This window comes from Equus quagga, chromosome 5, assembly GCF_021613505.1.
Source record: "Equus quagga isolate Etosha38 chromosome 5, UCLA_HA_Equagga_1.0, whole genome shotgun sequence".
Taxonomy (NCBI): domain Eukaryota; kingdom Metazoa; phylum Chordata; class Mammalia; order Perissodactyla; family Equidae; genus Equus; species Equus quagga.
In genome coordinates, this window is record NC_060271.1 from 112,812,997 (window position 1) to 112,835,265 (window position 22,269).

At 38.8% G+C, this 22,269-nt stretch overlaps 1 protein-coding gene across 4 annotated transcripts in view; it reads right to left on the reverse strand.

Annotated features, from left to right (window-relative positions):
• SPAST (spastin) overlaps positions 1-16,967 on the reverse strand; it is a 78,665-nt gene extending 61,698 nt beyond the window's left edge. For all 4 annotated transcript variants that reach the window (XM_046662962.1, XM_046662960.1, XM_046662961.1 and 1 more), the window contains exon 1: positions 16,287-16,967. In XM_046662962.1, the coding sequence (XP_046518918.1) occupies positions 16,287-16,701 (415 nt within the window). In that variant the 5' untranslated portion in view covers positions 16,702-16,967. The remainder of the gene's footprint in view (positions 1-16,286) is intronic.
• Between the last annotated feature and the right edge of the window lie 5,302 nt (positions 16,968-22,269).

A 22,269-nucleotide genomic window follows, 5' to 3' on the forward strand; every position in this document is an offset into this window, starting at 1 on the left:
TCAAATCTGATGTAATATGTTCATTGTGGGTGCCTCCTTTCTAGAGTGAGTTTTTATTTAACAAATGATTGCATCAGGAGAACTAGTACATGAGATTACAAGTGTGGCAATTAGTGATAGATTTCTACTTTCTTTGAAACAAATGACTCGTTTACAACATTAATTCTTGATCCAAGTTAAGCTTAAAAAGGATCTAAAGATTCAGCATATTCAAAATGTGTGTAGGATATTTCTGTGAAATAATAATTATATGCAAATCTCATTAGTGTTGAAAATTAATTTCTTTGTTCTTAGAATCTACAAAGCCTTATAGATGGCTAATACAGATACAGTATAGCAAAGGTAGAAATCATCGATTAGAACTGTTTTTCATTTCTCAATTCATGCCCCCATTTATTCAAAAATTTCCATGTCATTATTCAATATTATCTGAAATTTCAAAATCAATAAAATATCATGACTCTCTTGATAACACAGAATAGATGAAGTCTTACTATAAACACCACATACAACAACTAAGAAATGCGGTCCCCTATAAGTGTGTACCACCTACCCCCTCCTCCATCTCTATGTCCCTAAAAATAAATGACTAACTAGATTCAGCCTCTTGGACAGAATAATTTCTTACTTATTACAGTACCATCAGTATTTTACACAGCGGCTGGTCCAGAGAAAATGCTCAATAAGTATCTGATAATGACACATGAGGAAAGTATTATTAAGAGTTTGTTGTAAATCAACTCAAACTATCTGATGCTTACCTTCCTGTATTTTATAAAGAAAATATCTGTTATGTGCATTTTTGTTTTCTTAATTTGAAAAAAAGGGGAAAATTACAGAAAGTACTAAAATAGCATTTGCATTCCAAGTGGTAGGAATATTGACAAGTGTCACATTTCCTTAAAAATTTTAAAAACAAAGTACAATCTAACAGATACAACAGAAATTCCTCTTCCCATTCTCAACCTTCTTTTCTTCGCAAAAACTACTATCATGAACTTTGTGCATATATTTCCAGTACACATTTTTCTGTTGTTCCTATTCTATTTGTATTGTTTTATTTTAAAAATTGATATGCTTTTGAGGTCTATGTTGCTATACAGAGATCTATTTTATTCATTTTGACTTCTGTATAGTATCTCCTATCATCCTATAATTTATTCAACTATTTTCCTATTAAAAGATACTTAGGTTGTTTGCAGTTTTTCAATATTTCAAACAATGCTGCAATAAACATTCTTGTACCTGTCTCCTTGTGTACATGTGCCAATTTCTCTAGATTATATGCTTAAGAAGTAGAATTGATGAGTCACACTTGATCATATATTTTCCATTCACCAGAAATCAACATACTGCTTTCTGAAGAGTGCTTGTGCCAATTTACAATTCTAATAGCAATGTATGAGAATTCTCATTGGCAACATCTGAACAAAATGTTTTAGGGAGTTTTAGTACACTACTGTAGGCAAATGCAATGACTGATTACAAATAAACTGACATGCTCAATAATTATTCACTTACTTAACATTCTTTGGTAATACGTAGTTGATTTACTGCATTATCGATCTTCCTTGACTTACGATGGGGTTATGTCCTGATGCATTTAATACATCTACCCTACCGAACATCACAGCCTAGCCTAGCCTACCTTAAACATGCTCAGAACACTTACATTAGCCTACAGTTGGGCAAAATCATCTGACACAAAGCCCATTTTATAATAAAGTGTTGAATACCTCATGTAATTTATTGAATATTGTACTGACAGTGAAAAACAGAATGGTTATATGGGTACAGAATGGTAGTAAGTGTATCAGTTGTTTACGCTCATGATCGTGTGGCTGACTGGGAGCTGGGGCTTGATGCCTCTGCCCAGCATCACAACAGAGTCCGTACCACATATCACTGTATGCTGTCTGTACTGAAAGGCCAAAACTCAAAATTTGAAGTTTGGTTTCTACTGAATGTGTATCGCTTTGGCACCATCGTAAAGTTGGTAGGTCAAACCATCATAAGTCAGAGGCTGTCTGTATTTGAATCTCATAAGTCAGTGTGATAGTAGAAAATACATAGATATTTCTTACCTAAAAGTACAAGACTATGGGAAAAATAATAGACATAGTGGTCAATGGAACAGAAGAGAAAGTCCAGAAATAGACCTACACATATATCTCTGATTGGCTTTGACAAAGAAGTCAAGGTAATTCAATGCAGAAAGAATAGCCTTCTTTTTTTGAGGAAGATTAGTCCTGAGCTAACATCTGCCGCCAATCCTCCTCTTTTTGCTGAGGAAGACTGGCCCCGAGCTAACATTCGTGCCCATCTTCCTCTACTGTATATGTAGGACGCCTGCCACAGCATGGCTTGACAAGTGGTGCGTAGGTCTGCACCTGGGATCCGAACTGGCAAACCCCAGGCCGCCGAAGCGGAACATACAAACTTACGGGCTGCGCCACCGGGCCAACCCCTAGAATAGCCTTTTCAAAAAATGATGCTGGAATAACAGAAGTCCATATGCAAAAAAAAACAAAAAACTACACACCATATACAAAAATTCACTTGAAATGGATCACACACCTAAATGTAAAACCTAAAAACATATAATTTATAGAAGAAAATACAGACAAAATTCTTTGCGATCTTGGCTTAGGCAGAGACTTCTCAGAACACAAAAATCACAAAACTTAGAAAAAAATTGATAAACTAGATTTCATTAAAATTAAAAACTGACCTTCAAAAGACAGAGTTAAGACAATGAAAAGAAAAGTCACAGAATGATTGGGAGGAAATATCTGTAAAACAACACTCCAAATAAAGGACTTGTAACTAGAATATATAAACAACTCCTACAACACAATGATAAAAAAACAAATAACTCATTAAATAATAGCAAAAGATCAAAACATACAGTTTACCAAGAAGAGACATAAATGGTAAATAAGCACATGAAAAGATGCTCACCATCATTAGTTGTTAGGGAACTACAAATTAGAACCACAAGGTACTACACACCTAATTTAAAACGGAAAAAGAAATTATAAGACAAAGTGTAAATGGGCCCCTCATTTGTTTGCTGGTGTGAATACAAAATGGTACAGCCACTTTGGAAAACAGTTTGGTAGTTTATGACATTAACATATATTTACACATGACCCAATAATCCCTTCTTCTACATAATTACCCAAAGAAATGAAAACCTCAAAGACTTGTACATGAATGTCTATAGCAGCTTTATTTATCAGAGCTAGAAACTGGAAACAACCCAGATGTCCATTATTTAGTGAATGGATTAACAAATCATGGTACATCTACACACAGAATACCACTCAGAAATAAAAAGGAACAAACTACTGATACATGCAGGAATATGGATAAATCTCAAAAACATGATACAGGAAAGAAGCCAGATACAAAGGGCTACGTACTTTATGATTCCATTTACACGACACTCAGTGATGACAAAACTATAGGGACAGAGCCGATCATGACTGCCAAGGGCTGAGGGAAAGGCAAGGGAACTGACTACAAAGGGGCACAAAGGGAGCTTTTGGGGTGATAAAACATTCGATATATTAATTGTAGTCATGGTTATCTGTTTGTTAAAACTCATTGAACTACATATCCTTAAACGTGGTAAATTTAAGCTTATGTAAATTATAGCTCAATAAATCTGATTTTTAAAAAGTACAATACTCCAACATTTATGTATAAGGGTATTCATTGTGGCTAAAATTTTGATTACAAGAATAAGATTAAATTGGTAGAGAAAAACTAGAAAAATGTTTTTAAAAACATTCATTTGAAGGGATTAGAGAGTTTTCAAAACAGTGAAAATAACCAAAATTTGGAAAGGAAGGACCACTTCACATCCATTAGGATGGCTATTTTCAAAAATTACAAATATGGAAAGGAGGAAAGCCAACAGAGGTGAGCGTGGCATTTGGGGCACTTTCCTGCTTGAAGCAATTGCCAATTCTGACAGCAAAAGTGGCCAAAAAATTAAGCAGAGTTTTCAGCAGACTCATAGTACTTAAGTTGACAAAAAAAATGAATCTCAGGGCATGCTCAGGAGAAGGAGTGGTGAAGATCCCAGGATTTCGGTTGGGACCCTGCATCACTGAAGAGTTAAGAACTAGGCCAGCCCACACAAGGACTGAAACCCACACTAGAATCACTTCAATTCCTTAAGGTAGGGGTTGGCAAACTACAGCCCATAACCTCCAAGGATCATTTCTTTGACTACATTATGGCAGAAAAAACAAACCTTCAAATGGTCTCCACCAAACAAAAGGCATTCAAGATACTTCAACAGTTTCTAGTTTCCCTTACACACATCTCTCTCACCTCTATGACGCCAAATAACACTCAAGCTCAACCAACCAGACCACATCAAATCAAAAGAAGACTACGGTGGCAGAAACTTATGATCATTTGTTGTAGGTGACATTATTAGCCACTCCCCCCTCCCAAAAAAGAAATTATTAGCCAAAAATTTGAACTACAAGAAAACTATATAATCTAGGGCAAACAATGGCCCAAGGGTCAAATACCGTTAGCTGCCTGTTTTTGTACATAAAGCTTTACTGGATCACACCACTATACGAGTGACAAGTAGTTGTGACAGAGCTTAAAATATTTTACTAAATGGCTCAACAAAAAATTAAACCCAACGGAAAAATGGGCAAAGGACTTGAATAGACATTTTCCCAAAGAACATATACAAATGGCCAAGAAGTACATGAAAAGATACTCCACATCATAAGTTATTAGGGAAATGCAAATCACAACTATGATGAGATTGAAAAAAAAAACCTTAAAATAACAAATGTGGAGAAACTGAAAACCCTTGTGCACTGCTGGTGGGAATGTAAAAATGGTACAGCTGCTGTGGAAAACAATTTGGCAGTCCCTCAAAAAAATTAAACATAGAATTACCATATGGTCCAGCAATTTTACTCCTAGGTATATACTCAAAAATATTGAAAGCAGGGACTCAAACAGATACTTGTACATCAATGTTCATAGCAGCATTATTCACAATAAATGGAAACAACCCAAATGTCCATTAACAGATGAATGGAGAAACAAAATACGATATACACATAAAATGGAATATTATTCAGCCTTAAAAAGAAATGAAATCTGATATGTCCTACCATTTGGCTGATAAACCGTGAAAACATTATGCTAAGTGAAACAAATCAGACACAAGGACAAATATTGTATGGTTCCACTTATATGAAGTACATGGGATAGGCAAATTCATAGAGACAGAAAGTAGAACAGAGGTTATCAGGGACTGAGGGGAGGAGAGAATTGAGAAGGGGAATTGGTGAGTTATTGTTTAACAGCTAGTTTCTGTCTAGGATGGTGAAAAGTTCTAGAAATGGATAGTGGTGATGGCTGCACAATACTGTGAATGCATTTAATGCCACTGAATTGTACACTTAAATGACAAAATGGCAAATTTTATATGTTTTACCACAATAAAAAACAAACTACTAAATGGTCCATTACAGCCAGTTTGCTGACCCCTGGTACTCAGCAATAAAAATGAACAAACCACCACCACATGCAACATCATGGATTAATCTGACAAGCATAATGTTGAGCAAGAGAAGCCACATACAAAAAGAACACACACTGTATGATTTCATTTATAAAGCTCCAGATCAGGCAAAAATGATCTACGGTGTTAGCAGTTAGGATGGGCACTTTATGTATACTTTAATAAAAGTGTACTTAAAAACTGAAAAAACAGAGAAGGAAGATCAAATAAATTGAAATTAAGTGAAAAGGTTACAAGTCAGTTTGTATATAACATGGGTTTTTTTCCCTCTAACGAATAAATATTTATCTTTACATAAGTAGACAAAGTCAGAACTTTTCAATAATCATCTCCCTAAGAGTAAGATTACAGAGGATTTTCACTTTATTTGTGCATTATTTTAACTTCTGTGTTACTTGTACAAGCAACAGAAATACTGACGAAATCCACCTTTAAATAGAGATAAGTAGAGTAGACTACTTTGTGAACTATCTACTGCATCTTTTCACTCATGTATTAGTGGTACCCAGATTGCCATGAGAAGGGTTAAAAAACAACAGTAGTTTGGGGTGGAGAGAGAGGATGTGTGTTTCCAAGTATGTGAGTTAGCAGACACCAGATTTAAATCCTTGCTCCACCATTTAATAGCTGTATTGGGGCCAGGCCGGTAGCACAGTGGTTAAATTCATGTGCCTCTACTTCAGTGGTCCAGGGTTCGCGGATTCGGATCCCAGGCATGGACCTACACACTGCTTGTTAAGCCATGCAGTGGTGGCATCCCACATATAAAAGAGAGTAAGATGACACAGATGTTAGCTCAGCGACAACCGTCCTCAAGCAAAAAGAGGAAGATTGCAACAGCTGTTAGCTCAGGGCCAATCTTTCTCACCAAAAAAAACAATTTTATATATATATTATATATATGTATGTATATATAGCTGTATGACTTGGAGAAAGCCAGTTAATCTCTCTGAGCTTCAGTGTCGTTACCTAAAATAAAACAAGATGACATTTCTTTTACCTAACTCTGAGTTGTGGCAAAGATCAAAGGAAACAGTACGTGACAATACTTAAAATTATAGAGGTATGTAAACATTACTTTTATTATCTTTATTATACTTAGTAAATTTTGTGATTAATTTAAATCCTTCTAACCCTCCAACTGTATGCATAGTGTATGTTCCTGATTCTTGCCCATTTAAGTTATATAAAGCCCACTGTTTCACTTATCTGTTTAGTCCTTAAGTATCCATCTACAAACAATTCCAAAGAACAAATATATCCATTTTTCTACGCAATTTTCTGCAAACAACTTGCAAGTCCCAATTAGTAGAGTAAGAGGTATCTTTAAAAATCTTACAGTAGATTTTAATGTGTGCTATCCCCAATAAAGAAAGGGACCACGAAGCATCAGAGCAACAGCTCCCTGATTAACTCTCTCATACTTCACAATTACCAAAAGGATGCCTTCTACTGTTTTAATTCAGCAAAAAGGTCATACTCGCTTTCATTTTCAAACTTCAAGGTTTATTTATGAAGTAAAGACTTATTTTCCCTTTAATTGGAAGGTTTTGGATCCCATGTAAAGAAATCATTTCAGTTTGGGACATTTCTTTAAACTTTAAGAATGTCAATTAATTGATCTTCTCTAAAGTCTTTGGTATTTACTACTGGTGACGGGTAATTTTAATTTTCTTCTGTGCAGTTTCTGTATTTTCTAGATTCCCTACCAAGAGCTTACATTATGTTAACTTTTGAGTACAAAAATTCATTTTATCTCTTTTGTAATAAAAAGGTAGGATATCAAGTGAGGAGTGAGGTTAGGAAGAGACTTTCATCTGTTTTACTTCTGAACTGTTGAAGGATCACCATTACTAAAAGTATTTTTATATCACTCTTTAGATAATTCTCCTTCTTTCCCAAATTTTGTTTATGCTGCTGCTGTATCCTAAAAAGGGTAACAGAAAGTTGGTATCAAGGTTTAACAATGTTCTAACATGACCTGTAGAGGCTGTAATCTGAAAAGGATCGTTGAATTAATAATAATAGTTCCCATTTTCTGAGGACCTACTATGCACAGGCACTAAGCATTTTACAAACATTATCTCAGAATAGTAAGTAACTTGCTCAAGATTCTGTATAGTCAGAATTCAAATGTTAATTTGGACGAGAGGCACTGCAATTTAAAAAGGATAAAATTAGACCCTCAAAGCTAAGAAAGAGCAAAGCAACCGCTGACATCCAGGAGCTGGCCTACTACTATGAGGTAGGCCTTGCTGTAACTAGGAGCTAACCTAGCATTACAGCTAGGACTTGGTGTTCTGTTGAACATAAACAATTTCACAGAATATCAACAACAGACAAGGCCACTGTGTGATCATGATGGATTGAGACAAAACCAAGATCACTCTATAAGCATTTTTTTTTAAAGATTTTATTTTTCCTTTTTCTCCCCAAAGCCCCCTGGTACAAAGCTGTATATTTTTAGTTGTGGGTCCTTCCAGTTGTGGCCTGTGGGATGCCACCTGAGCATGGTGTGATGAGCAGTGCCATGTCCATGCCCAGGATCCGAACCGGCGAAACCCTGGGCTGGCAAAGCGGAGCATGAGAACTTAACCACTCAGCCATGGGACCGGCCCCTAAAATCATTTTTTTTTTTCCCCTAAATATTGGTACCTAAGCTAACAAGTGTTGCCAATCTTTTTTTTTTTTTCTTTTTCTGCTTCATCTCCCCAAAGCCCCGCTGGTACACAGTTATATATCTTAGTTGCAGGTCCTGATAGCTGTGGCATGTGGGATGCCACCTCAACATGGCCTGATGAGTGGTGCCATGTCTGCACCCAGGATCCGAACCAGCGAAACCCTGGGCCGCCACAGCAGAATGCACAAACTTAACCACTCGGTCACAGGGCCGGCCCCTATAATCATTTCTAAACAAAGAAAAAAACATGAACATTGTCCAAGCCATGAACTTCCAAACATCCTCCTCTTTAGGCCAATGAGTGTTTTCTTTTTCTTTCTTTTTTTTTTTTTTTGCTGAGGAAGATTCGCCCTGTGCTAACATCTGTTGCCAATCTTCCTCTTTTTTTATGTAGGCTGCCACCACAGCATGGACACTGACAGAGGAGTGGTGTAGGTCCATGCCCAGGAACTGAACAAAGGCCACTGAAGCAGAGCATGCTAAATTTAACCACTAGACCACTGGGGCTGGCCCTAATGAATACTTCTTAACCAATTACAGTTTTAGCCTCACTCTAGTCTTCCCTCTTTCTAGATCAGATTTATTAAGATACTTAATCATAGAATTACTCCCAGGTCCTGGCAGCATCCAACCCAGAGCAAAACCCTGCTTCCTTAAATCCCCCTGAAAACCACCTACTACAAGCCCAAATCCTACAATAATTTATTTCTAGCACCATTTTCCTAAGATGCACCCTGATTCCCCATGGGAATGTGTGTTCTCCCTGGTTACAATGAGTAATAAATCCCACTTGTTCAACCACAGGTGCGTGTTGCTAGTGATGGCTGACTGAAGGGCAGTGACAAAGCCCACTTAAGAAAAACAGTTAAAACTCTGAACAAAATGTGGATAGAAGGGAACTACCTCAACATAATAAAGGCCATATATGACAAACCCACAGCCAACCACATACTCAATGGGCAAAAACTGAGCACCATCGCCCTGAAAACAGGAACAAGACAAGGATGCTCTCTATCACCACTCTTATTTAACATAGTACTGGAAGTTTTGGCCAGAGCAATTAGGCAAGAAAAAGGAATAAAAGGAATCTAAATAGGGAGGAAAGAAGTGTAACTCTTGCTGTTTGCAGACAACATGATCTTATATATAGAAAACCCCAAGGAATCCATTGGAAAACTTTGAGAAGTAAGCAACAACTACAGCAAAGTTGCAGGGTATAAAATCAATTTGCATAAATCAGTAGCATTTCTATACTCTAATAAGGAACTAACAGAAAAAGAACTCAAGAACACAGTATCATTCACAATTGCAACAAAAAAAAATAAAATACCTCAGGGTGAATTTAACTAAGGAAGTGAAAAACTTATACAATGAAAACTACAAGGCTTTTCTGAAAGAAATGGATGACGACATAAAGAGATGGAAAGACATTCCATGTACATGGATTGGAAGCATAAACAGAGTTAAAATCTCCATTCTACCTAAAGCAATCTACAGATTCAATGCAATCCCAATCAGAATCCCAATGACATTCTTTACAGAAATAGAAAAAAGAATCCTAAAACTCATATGGGGCAACAAAAGACTCCGAATTGCTAAAGCAATCCTGAGAAAAAAGAACACAGCTGGAGGCATCACAATCTCTGACTTCAAAACATACTACAAAGCTACAGTAATCAAAACAGCACGGTACTGGTACAAAAACAGGCGCACACATCAATGGAAAAGAATTGAAAGCCCAGAAATAAAACCACACATCTGTGGACAGCTTATCTTCGACAAAGGAGCTGAGGGCCTACAATGGAGAAAAGAAAGTTTTTTCAACAAATGGTGCTGGGAAAACTGGAAAGCCACATGTAAAAGAATGAAAATTGACCATTCTTTTTCACCATTCACAAAAATAAACTCTAAATGGATCAAAGACCTAAAGGTAAGACCTGAAACCATAACTCTTCAGTACACTAAAGTACATAAGGCAGTACACTCTTTGACATCAGTATTAAAAGGATCTTTTCGTACACCGTGTCTTCTCAGAAAAGGGAAACAATAGAAAGAATAAACAAATGGGACTTCATCAGACTAAAGAGCTTCTTCAAGGGAAAGGAAGACAGGATTGAAACAAAAAAACCACCCACTAACTGGGAAGAAATATTTGCAAGTCATGCATCTGACAAAGGGTCAATATTCATAATATATAAAGAACTCTCACAACTCAACAACAAAATCAAACCACCCAATCAAAAAATGGGCAAGAAACATGAACAGACATTGCTCCAAAGAAGATATACGGATGGCCAATAGGCACATGAAAAGATGTTCATCATCGCTGACCATCAGGGAAATGCAAATCAAAACTACACTAAGATATCACCTTACACCCATTGGAATGACAAAAACAACCAAAACAAATAGTAACAAATGTTGGAGAGGTTATGGAGAAAAAGGAACCCTCATAACACTGTTGGTGGGAATGCAAACTGGTGCAGCCACTATGGAAAACAGTTTGGAGATTCCTCAACAAATTAAAAATAGAACTACCACACGATCCAGCTATCCCACTACTGGGTATCTATCCAAAGAGCTTAAAGTCAGCAATTCCAAAAGTCCCATGCACCCCAATGTTCATTGCAGCATTATTTACAATAGCCAAGATGTGGAAGCAACCTAAGTGCCCATCAAATGATGACTGGATAAAGAAGATGTGGTATATATACACAACGGAATACTACTCAGCCATAAATAAGAACAAAATCGTCCCATTTGCAACAACATGGATGGACCTTGAGGGAATTATGTTAAGTGAAATAAACCAGACAGAGAAGGACAATCTCTGTATGACACCACTCAAATGAGGAATTTAAAAATGCAGACAAAGAGAACAGATTAGTGGCTACCAGGGGAAAGGTTGGGTGGGGGGGTGGGCACAAAGGGTGAAGGGATGCACCTACAACACGAGTGACAAACAATAATGTACAACGGAATTTCACAAGATTGTAACCTATCATTAACTCAATAAAAATTAAATTAAAAAAAAAAACAAAAAAAACCCAGTTAATTCTCTCCCTCTCTACTTAGCATAAAATATCTGCAGAAGAGCAGAAAAGACATGTGAATAAATACAGCATGTCTTTGTTATATCTATACAGCTGTAAAACATTTAATAGTCTCCAAGAAAATCAGATAGATTTTGACATTTTTTTGTCCTCATTTATCAGAATGAACAACTGCTGAGATGTGAGTGTGCTCAAAGATGTTTTATTCTATAGGATGTCTAGTGTGAGCAGTTGTTAATAATTCAGAAAGCAAGAGAAAAAAAGGCTACATCAGCATACGAATACTTTCATTAGTATTTATATAGGTCAAGGAGTATTATATGTCAAGAGAGAGGAAAACTAGTAGAAAAGTAGAGAATCTATACTTTGCCAGAAGTAAAAAATCCAACTAATCTTGAAATAGTTGTGAAGTAGTAGTGAAGGTCCGGTGCGCACGTGTGTGTGGGCACGTGCGTGTGAAGGTCCAGCAAACATAACCACGCTTGAGGAGCAAGCCCTCCTACTGCTCTAACTTCACCTGCTGGGTGGAGCATAAGACAGTGGAAAAGAGGCAGGAAGGGTTAGGGAAGATCCTTCTTAAATAATTTAATATCCATTTATTGTTATCAGGATGACTAACAATAATCTTAGGAATCTAGTTACCAGGCAAGTTTATAGGGTTCAACTACATTCTACACCAGGAAAAATATAAACTGCAATAAAAAAACAGCTATAAACAAAACAAGGGGAAAAGTTCCTAACACTGGCTGCCTTTTTGTCTCTTTACTGCAAATGCCACTAAGTATTCTTTTTGTGTGTGTGTGTGTGTGTGTGTGTGTGTGTTTTTGAGGAGGATTAGCCCTGAGCTAACTGCTGCCAATCCTCCTCTTTTTGCTGAGGGAGACCGGCCCTGAGCTAACATCCATGCCCATCTTCCTCTACTTTATATGTGGGACACCTACCACAGCATGGCTTGACAAGAGGTGCCATGTCCGCACCCGGGAACCGAACCAACGAACCCCAAGCCGCTACAGCAGAATGTGCGAACTTAACCGCTATGCCACCGGCCAGCCCCACCATTAAGTATTCTTGAAGAGAAAAGTAAAATGTTTATTGTGTATTTAATAAAAAGTAATATTATCTTTGGGAAAACTATGATAATATCTGAATGTCCATCCATCAGAATAATTCTTTCCTTGTTCTAATCACGGAAACTTTAAAGTAGAATGATTAGGCCCAAGGAAATTGTCTGAAATCAATCTTTTCAAAATCATGTCTGGTAGTTTTTAGGAATAAATGAAAGTATACTGAATCTGCACTTCTGACTTCTACTCTCTATCCTCACTTTCTGAAAACAGATAGGCAATATTTTGTGTGTGTTTTAAATAAAGTACAAGGATGGATTATGTGGAATTATAAAATTATATGGCAATTAAGTTTTTAAAAACCTGTTTTAAATATTAACTGAATAAATATAAGAATAAATAGAAAAGGATTTTATTTAGACAATTTCTGTCCTTGATACCAGATTCTTCAGCCATACAATATCCTGAAAAACTGGCTCGCTCTCTTTCACACAGCATACTGGGCCCCTACTATCAAGTCCTACATACTTGAGGTAATCGAACCACACCTAAAGAACCTGCACCACCGTGTTACCCAGGAGAGCTCAGGCTTGTCTACCTGCAGGAGCCATATAAAACACGTTAGGTTGTGTTCTGGTTAATCCAAAGAACCACTATTACAGCCTCCTCGTTTCCCCCAGGTATTCCAAGGGGCCCAGTACTAGCATTACGAAACAGAGAACCTAGTTAGTGTAAAACAAAAAGTATGAGTCTGTTCACCTAATCTCTGTTCCTGGTCCTGCTACTGTGAGTTAACTCTTCAAATTTCAGTTTCTCCACTTTTATAATGGCTATTCCAGGTTATCAGTTTTCCAAGGGTGTTCAACAATTAAAGAAAATATCCACAAAATTATTTAGCTCCTTGAAAAACAATGAGGGATATATAATATACATGAAAATATACATACACTTATTAAGCACATAACAAAAGTCTAACACATCTCACTGGAGAGGAAGTGAGTTTTTCTCAAGTAACATCTAGAATGCAGAGCTGTGCAAATTAACTGGTATTCAGTAAATGTTTGCTTTAATGAACAGACCTTACATATCTTACATTAGGTAAAGAGAATTTACTGTGCTATTCTTCCCTATTTAAAATAGTTTGGTTTCAGACAAATTTACAGCTTTGTGAAAATTCAATGTCAAAGTTGAGTATGCCATAAAAATGAAATTAAAAAAAAAACACAGTCATCATATAAACCACATTTATATACTACTTTATTAAAATAAGATTTTATTTGGCTTTTATTATTTCAAGACACCAAATGTTTCAATTAATTAACACCAAATAGGCCACTTCACCTGATGAAATGAAGTGGCTTTCAGTACATTTAGAAGCCAAGTCAAGTTACTAAAGGAAAGGCAGTACATATTACTAGCCTATTAATGGTTTACCACAGTTAGGAAAACTTTTAAGGTTCCTATTTAATTCATTTCTATTTGTTTATATATATTTTGATACAGTGGGAAAGAGGGAGAATGAAATCCTCTTGGAATTAAGTTCTATATTGTCAAGGATGGGTAAGAGGCAAACAGACTTCAAATGTAAACTCTCTTGCAACTACCGGATTAAGACTAAAGTAAAAAAATTTCAATACGCCAAAGGAAAAATTTGAGCTAGAACCGAACCATGACAATATAAACTCAGTTTTACTTCATTTTTAAAGGAAATTAATATATATCTAATTTGTTTCATTTTGAACTAACTTATTTTGGCATATAATTCATCAGTTGTAGGACTCAAACTAAACAGCTATCACAGCCCATTCTGATGTCTACTTTAAAAACTAAAGTATAGGGGCCAGCACATGGCGTAGCGGTTAAGTTCCCATGCTCCACTTGGGCAGCCTGGGGTTCACAGGTTCAGATCCGGGTGCAGATCTATGCACCGCTTATCAAGCCATGCTGTGGCAGGCGTGCCACATACAAAGTAGAAGATGGGCACAGATGTTAGCTCAGGGCTAATCTTACTCAAAAAATAAATAAATAAATAAAATAAAAATTAAAGTATAAATAAAGCAAAAAACTGAATAGAAACACTATCAGTAGAAAGAATGAAATGTGAGGTACATAGATCACTGAAAATATTAAAAAAATATTTTAAGAGGATTTAAATATAATAGATATATGAATATGTGATATTAAAAGATAAATCACCAACACTAAACCGAAGTTACCCTCACATAGAACTGATTTCCATTTAAATCTAAGAGCATAAGGTCTTTTTTTTAAGTAGGTTTTCCTTGATCTCTCTTCTTATCCTACCTCCCAACTCCCATCACTCAGTGTTAACTAAAATTTCCTTGTATTTTCTAGCATTTTCTTCCTAAACGCAACAATTAATCTTCCTTTAAACATATTCCCTCTTAGTCTAAAACATCTTTTGACCTAGATTAGAAAACTCCAGAGAACCCTATTGTAATAGGAGGCTGCAATAAAACAGTCTTCTCGAGGAAGCACCCTTCTTCATCTTCCCCATGAGATCCTTGGATATTCCTAACAGGTAGTAAATAATGAAGTAGTTAACAAAAAACTTCCTTCCACAAACAGATCATATTCTTTTCTTAAATGCGTCTCCTTCCTTGAACTCTTAACCTCCACTCTATCCTCTCACTTCAAAACCATCAATACCTGTCTCTTTCCTTATATCCTACTTCTCACTCCTAGGCAGCCAAAAGGAAATGGGTTTTAACAAAACTGAAATCCTAAAATAGTTTCTGCAGTTAGTGGTGGAGAGAACCACTACAAATGAACTGCAGATTTTGGGGTTTTTTATTTTTACTAATGGGCAATGCAAATGAGCACCTAATTGACATGTGGCAGAAAGTGTTCTTTGGTAGTTAGAGGGAAAAGATCTCAGCATACTGGAGTTAGGGATGAAAGGAGGAATTTTCAAAATGTTGTAAGACTCCTTCTAACCTCACTTACCATCTTTCATAAAAAAATTTTCATTAGCAATTAGCATAGATTTGGAATGACCCGTTTTAATCTTTTGAGTCTCAGTTTGTTCACCTGTAAAATGCTGACACTAACAGTACCTTCACCTCACAGAGTAACTGTGCGGATTAAATAGACAACACATGCAAAGCTAAGAGCATAGGGCCTGGTACACAGAAAGACTAAAAAACGGTAGTTTAAAAGAAATCCGAAGGATGCAGTATCCTTGCTTTCATTCAGAAACCGAAATCGTTAAGTTTTATTGTAAAATGATGTATATAACTTTATCCTAGTCATTCAACATTTCAATTTAGAAACAGAGACTACCTTGGAACACTGATTTAGATGAAATCAAATCCACCAGGCGCAAAAGTTTTATGTTAAAATAGAACTTTACTGAAAAATACTTAGAAGTCACTATATTGATAAAAAGACTATCATGAAACTTCAAAAAAATGCCAATTCAGCTGTAATCATATGCAGCTGTTCCTTTCAAAATTAAGTCACCATTTGCTCCTTTCTAACACTACAGTACTCTGCTTTCATTAAAAGCCTATTTAACAAGGCACAGCTTCTTCGATACCAAAACCTTTTGGAAACCTGGCTCAGAAGAAGCCACACACTATCTACAGAGCTAGAAAGGACCCGTGTGGTCACTCTAGGACAACTGTCACTGTCACCAGCACGTCTGGGTGTCTCACAGGAACCTGGGTCATGCAGAAGTGTAGGGGGAGGCTGGTATCCGAAACAAAGTCGACAGCTAGGGTGCTCTAAAAGGTTTGAGCTGAGAATCGTGGAGGATGAGGGTCTAACTGCAGCGTAGCTCATTTCCGGGGCTGCAGCGCCCGCTCCTGCAGGACAAGGAGGCAGGTGTTTGCCCTCCTTCGGCGAACCCCCTGCTTTCTCCCCGGCGCCGGCGCCCCCTCCCCCAGATCCCCAGTTACCTTTCTCGTCCTCATCGATGCGCAGGGCAATGGAGATGTACTCGAAGGCCTGTTTGTGGAAGGCTCGGACGCGCTCGGCCTCCCCGCCCGGCACTGGCGCCGGGGGAGAAGCCGAGGCCGGCGCTGGCGTGGCCCGGGAGCTCCTCTTGGCGGCCATGAGGGCGCGGGAGAAGCGCTGGCAGAGCCACACGAAGAGGAGCCCCAGGTGGAAGGCGACCAAACGCAGCAGCGCGAAGCCTACGAACAGCGGGTAGGAGAAGTAGTACAGGTTCCGCTTATGCGGCGACTCGGGCGCAGGGGCCGGCCTGGGGGCGGGACGGGCGGCGGCCAGGCAGGGGGGCGGAGGCCTGGGAGGCACCGGGCTGCTGGCGCCGCCGGAGCCTTTCTTCTTCCCTCGTCCTCCCGGAGAATTCATTCACAGCTCCCACTGCCGCCGCCGCCATAACCCGCCTCCCCGCAGACCGACGGCGACCAAGCGACGGCGGCGGCCACTGGGACGGCGAGGGCCACAGACCCCCGCGCGCCCGCCGGTCCCAGGAGCTCGGCACCTCCACGCGCTGCTTGCCGGCCCCGCCTCTTTCTCCTCGCTCGGCCAGGAGCACAACCCGTTCTCCTCCTCCTGCGGTCGGTGGCGCTTGCCCCTCCCTCTCTCTGTCCTCTCAGTCGCCTGGTAGCTCAGAGCTGCGGCCACGCGCACGCCCTCCCGTGTCTTTCTCCGGCGTGCGCGCGCACGACGCCGTCTTTGTTGACCTGAGCTCCTATTGCGCGTGTGCGGCTCCAGCCACTAGGTCCCGTCCCCGCAGAACTACAATTCCCAATGTGCAGTTCGGTCTACGACGTCTTCAGGGACCTGTCGCTCTGGCGACTAAGCTGCCCCTGAGAGCTCCTTTGCAGGGAACCTTGGTCATGAACTCACGGAAGGGACAACTGCGGGTTGGGGTCGCTCGGCATGTTCTCAGGGGTCCTATCTTGCAGTGTCATCGTTTTCTTATATTTATTTCAGCATTTTCTGTCAGTCTTCTGCAAAGGATGATTGATCTGAGTTCCATCTCGGAAGTAATGGGTACGGATCTGGGAATTATTATCTGAAAGGGAGGCAACCGTAGAGAGGTACAAGCTTAAGATCACGCAAAATGAAAATTTTAGCTCAATGGAATGAAGTCAAGATTCCAGAGGTTTAATTAAATTTGTACGTGTTTAGACGTCTAATCTGAAGAATTAATTCGTTTGAATAAGGGTATCCTTAGGTTTTGCACAGAGGTCATCTCATAGCTTACTAGGAATCCAGACTGGGCCTTTTTTTTTTAATCTACTCGACGTCCTTTTCTTTGGGGAATTACCTACCTACCCCTGCTGCCTGTGTTCCAAAGAGCTGCGAGCACCGATCCTCGCCTGCCGGATCACAGAGGTGGACATACTAGGTTAATCATACTCTCCTGGGAACTGGAATCTTGGATAGAGATAAACTGGGATAGAAGGTAGTAGGAACTGAGTGCTCGTAAGAGCTGCTCTATCAGTTCATCTCGTTTGAGATCCCTGGAGCTGCCAGGTTCCTCGACTGGTCACTTGATAATGTAACCTACCCTATGAACTAGTCGGTGTATTTTTCTGTTTCTCCCTCTGCTTTTCTCCTTCCCTTCTTCTCTCTTTCTCTCTCACTGTCTATCTCTGAATCTGCTTTTTTCCCTCTCTTCTCTTTCTCTTTTTATTCGGGTTAGCCATAATGGTCTCTTGTTGCCTAAAACTAAGGAATCCTAACTGATATAAAGTCCCCATTGTTTACAGTGTGAGGTTTACAAATGCTTCATGCCAGCTTCCAAGAATCTCCACATTCTGGCCACAAATTTATTTTTTCCCCAACACTACTCTGCTACGAATTCAGGCTACGGCAAAAATGACCTGCTCCCTGTTTTTGTCTTACTGCTCCCCACCTCGTTTCCTGCCTAGTGTTTCTGCCAGTTCGTCATTCTGAAATGCCCTCTCTCTTTCACATCTGATTCATTTCAGTTCCTGACTTCTCTTTTTTAAACCCCATGGTACTCTTTGTTGTTGTGTGAAATGTATTATATTTATACATATATCATTTAAACAAGATGTATATAACATATGCATAATTTAAAGAAAAATAAAACATCTAGTTTAAGAAAAACTTCTGTAACTAAATTTCCTGAAGCACTCCATGAGCCCCTCCCTAATCTCAATCTCTTTTCTCCTTCTCTAGAGGAAACACTACCATGAATTTTATACTCATCATTCCTTTGCCTTTGTTTCTTTCTTTCATTTTCTTTCAGAGGAAGACTGGCCCTGAGCTAACATGCGTGCCCATCTTCCTCTACTTTATATGTGGGACGCCTACCACAGCATGGCTTTTTGCCAAGCGGTGCCATGTCCACAACCCGGGATCCAAACCAGTGAACCAGGCCGCCAAGAAGCGGAAGGTGCGAACTTAACTGCTGTGCCACCAGGCGGCCCCCTCCTTTGCCTTTCATTTTAGTTTTGTAATGTATGCATGTATCGCTAAACAATATATTATATGATTTTGACCTTATACAATTGTAATCATACTGCATGTGTTGGTTTCAGAAGCATTTAAATTGTTTTTTTCTTTTTGTTATGTTAAGAGATGCATCACCAACCACCTTGAACCAGAACAAGTCCCACCACCAGAGCAAGGCCTATGACCTTTGCCTCATTTTTAATACTAAAATCTCCTCTCTGAGAGGAGCTTAGGCCTTATTACCATAATTTGCAGTGAATGTGGAAGTATATTTTCCAACTGAGCCTCCACAAGCAAATATCCACTTCTCCCTTTTGAATATTAACTCCCCATCGGAAATAAAAGGTTCCTGCTGCCCCATGCTCAGGGAGAGCCAAGACTGGAAATGATCCCTCATAGCCTCTTAGTTGCTGCAAATATATTTTACTTTGTGTGACAGCCACTTCTGGTGGAGAGTCTGATTTTAACTCACTGGGAAGTGAACTCACTTTGGTTTGGTAACACATGTATTCTTCTTAATTAGCTTTTTCTGCTCAATATTTAAGTATTTGAGATTCTCCCCTGTTGATTCACGTAGTATATTTATTTTCACTGTTATATAGTATTCCATTATATGAATTTACCACAATTTATTATATCATTCAACTGTTGATAGTAGTGGTTCTGGAATCAGAGTGGTTGTATTCAAATTCCTGCTCCACCATTTTCTGTGATCTTGGATTCGTGACTCAGCTTCCACATCTGTGGTTCAGTTTTCACATCCATTACATAATAACACAGTGGTAGGCTGTGCCTGGAATGAAGTGGCTGCTTGATATTTGTTGAATGATGAGTTGTTCTCCCATATCTTCACATATCCCATAATCCAACTAAAATGAACTTCTGGCAAGTTTCTGAGCATTCTTTGCTCTTTCCCAGGACCACAATTATCTCAGGTCATTTGTCTTTCCCTTAGAATTGCTTCTCTTCCTACTTCCACTGTCAAAATCCTTCGAGACTTAACTCTAATATTATGTTCTTGATAAATCTTTCTCTTATCACCTCCAGCAAAAATGATCCTATTTGCAGGCTGGCCCAGTGGTGTAGTGGTTAAGTTCATGTGCTCTGCTTTGGCAGCCCAGGGTTTGCAGGTTCGGATCCCAGGTATGGACCTATACACTGTTCATCAAGCTGTGCTGTGGCAGTCTTCCACATGCAAAGTGGAGGAAGATTGACACAGAGGTTAGCTCAGGGCAAACCTTCCTCACCGAAACAAAAAAAAAAAGAAATAATCCTATTTTTAAATTCTTATGACAATATGGTTGTGTTACTCTATGGCTCTTATGATATATTGCCTTTTGTGATAGTTATTTAAATACTTTATCACCTCCTGCTATAGATTATAAACTTATTTCAAGGCAGTGGCCAATCTTTACACATTTCAGCTCACTTTCTGCACGTAACCTGATGCCTTGCTTATGGTACTCATTTAATAAATACTAATAATTTGAAAAACAATTCAAACATAGTGTTTGTTGTAGATCTCTGTTGCTGTTTAATAAACTACTCCAAAACTTACTGGCTTAAGATAACAGTCATTTGTTTACTCATAATTCTATGAGTCAGCAGTTTGAGCTGGGTTCAGCTGAGTGGTTCTTCTGCTGGTCTTGCCTAGAGTCATTCCTGTGGATGCAGTCATCTGATGGTTTGACTGGGCCAGAGTGGCCTAGCTATCCTCATTCACATGTCCCGATGCTGGTGTGGCTATTGACTGGGGCACGTGTCTCCAGCAAGATATTCCAGAGTTCCTTACACAGACAGCAATCTGGCTTCCAAGAGAATGAGTGGAAGCTGCGAGGCCCCTTGAAGTCTAAACTCCAAACTTGGACAATGTCATTTCTGCAGCATTCTGTTGTCAGAGCAAGTCACAAGGCCAACTCAAATGTAACAGTTGGGAAAATAAATTCTACATCTTTTTCTCTTTTTTTTTTTTTTTTGAGGAAGATTAGCCCTGAGCTAACATCTGCTGCCAATCCTCCTCTTTTTTTTGCTGAAGAAGACTGGCCCTGAGCTAACATCCATACCCATCTTCCTCCACTTTATATGTGGGACGCCTACCACAGCATGGCTTGCCAAGCAGTGCCATGTCTGCACCTGGGATCCTAACTGGCGAACCCCGGGCCACCGAAGTGGAACATGGGAATTTAACTGCTGCACCACCAGGTTGGCCTCTAAATTCTACATCTTGATGGAGAAGTGGCAAAGTCACATTGCAAAGGGGTGTGTATATATAGGGATAGAAGGATTTGCTGTAGCCATTGTCATCACAAATAACCAATAACCATTCTGTAAATAAGAGAAGTAAGGTGAGTTTTACTCAAGCCAGAGTGAGGATTATAACCAGGGAAGGCCTTAGAAAGTGTTCCAGAGAAGCATGATTTTCAGTACAATCTTATTTCTTTTTAGAACAAAGAACATAGATTAAACACACCCAGGATACATTTTCATCAAGTTTCAAAGAGATATTTAGTGGCAAATTAGCAGGTCACATGACCCTGAAGTTCAGAAAGGGACTAATCCCAGCCTTACTAATAGGGTTACCAATAGGGTGTTACCAAAAGGGCTAGGAGGGCAAGTATGCATTCTTATCTTAAGAGAGTACTTTACTTTAATGGTTAAAGCAGATGTACAATGTATGTTTTCATAGGCCATAAGTCAGATTTCTTTAGTTCAAGCTGAATCAGTTTTGAACACGAATAGTCACCCCATATACCTCAATATGTGAAAATCTCTTGTCACTACTTCAGGGTCTTAAAGTAAAAATCTAAGCTTCTAAAGAAAATCATTTTTACATAGTCTGTTTGTATTTTATTAATTATGAAATAAATATATCTCTAGTCCCTGGGGCAGAAGTGATCTTTCATTCCTTGGCATCCAGGTGTTGAGTTTCTGGCCTCTGTCCTCCACTTGCTAAGTCTCTGCTCACCAGTTGTGCTTAATATTACTGTGCTTTTCTGTAACTTTGCCACTTTTTTTTGTATAGTAAAAATATGGGATTAAGAGTCAGAAAGACTGCGGTTGGTATTCTGGTTCTGCCACTTATTAGTTGCATGATGTGGAACAAGTTCTTTAATTGTTAGCTCTTCTGTAAAATGAGTGGAATAAGAATTAAATTACAAAATGAAAGAATACATCTAAAACCTCCATCATGACATCAGCAACATAAGAGGGCTCAATAAATTTTATTTGTTTTTGTCCCTTAAACCTGTAATGCTATTCCAGAATTCAGACTTTACTGGGATCTCAATTTTTATCGATCTCAATCCACATCTCCTGCCTCTTGAAATTATATCCCAGTCAAATCCATTTTCTGAATTAACATCTTCCTAAATTTGTCTCAAGAAAAGTAGTGCCTGGATGTTACCCTGGTCTTATAATCTGCCTGGACTGAGGATCCTAACACTCTCAGCCCTTGAACATACAGTGTGACAGCCTCCCAGCTTTCAG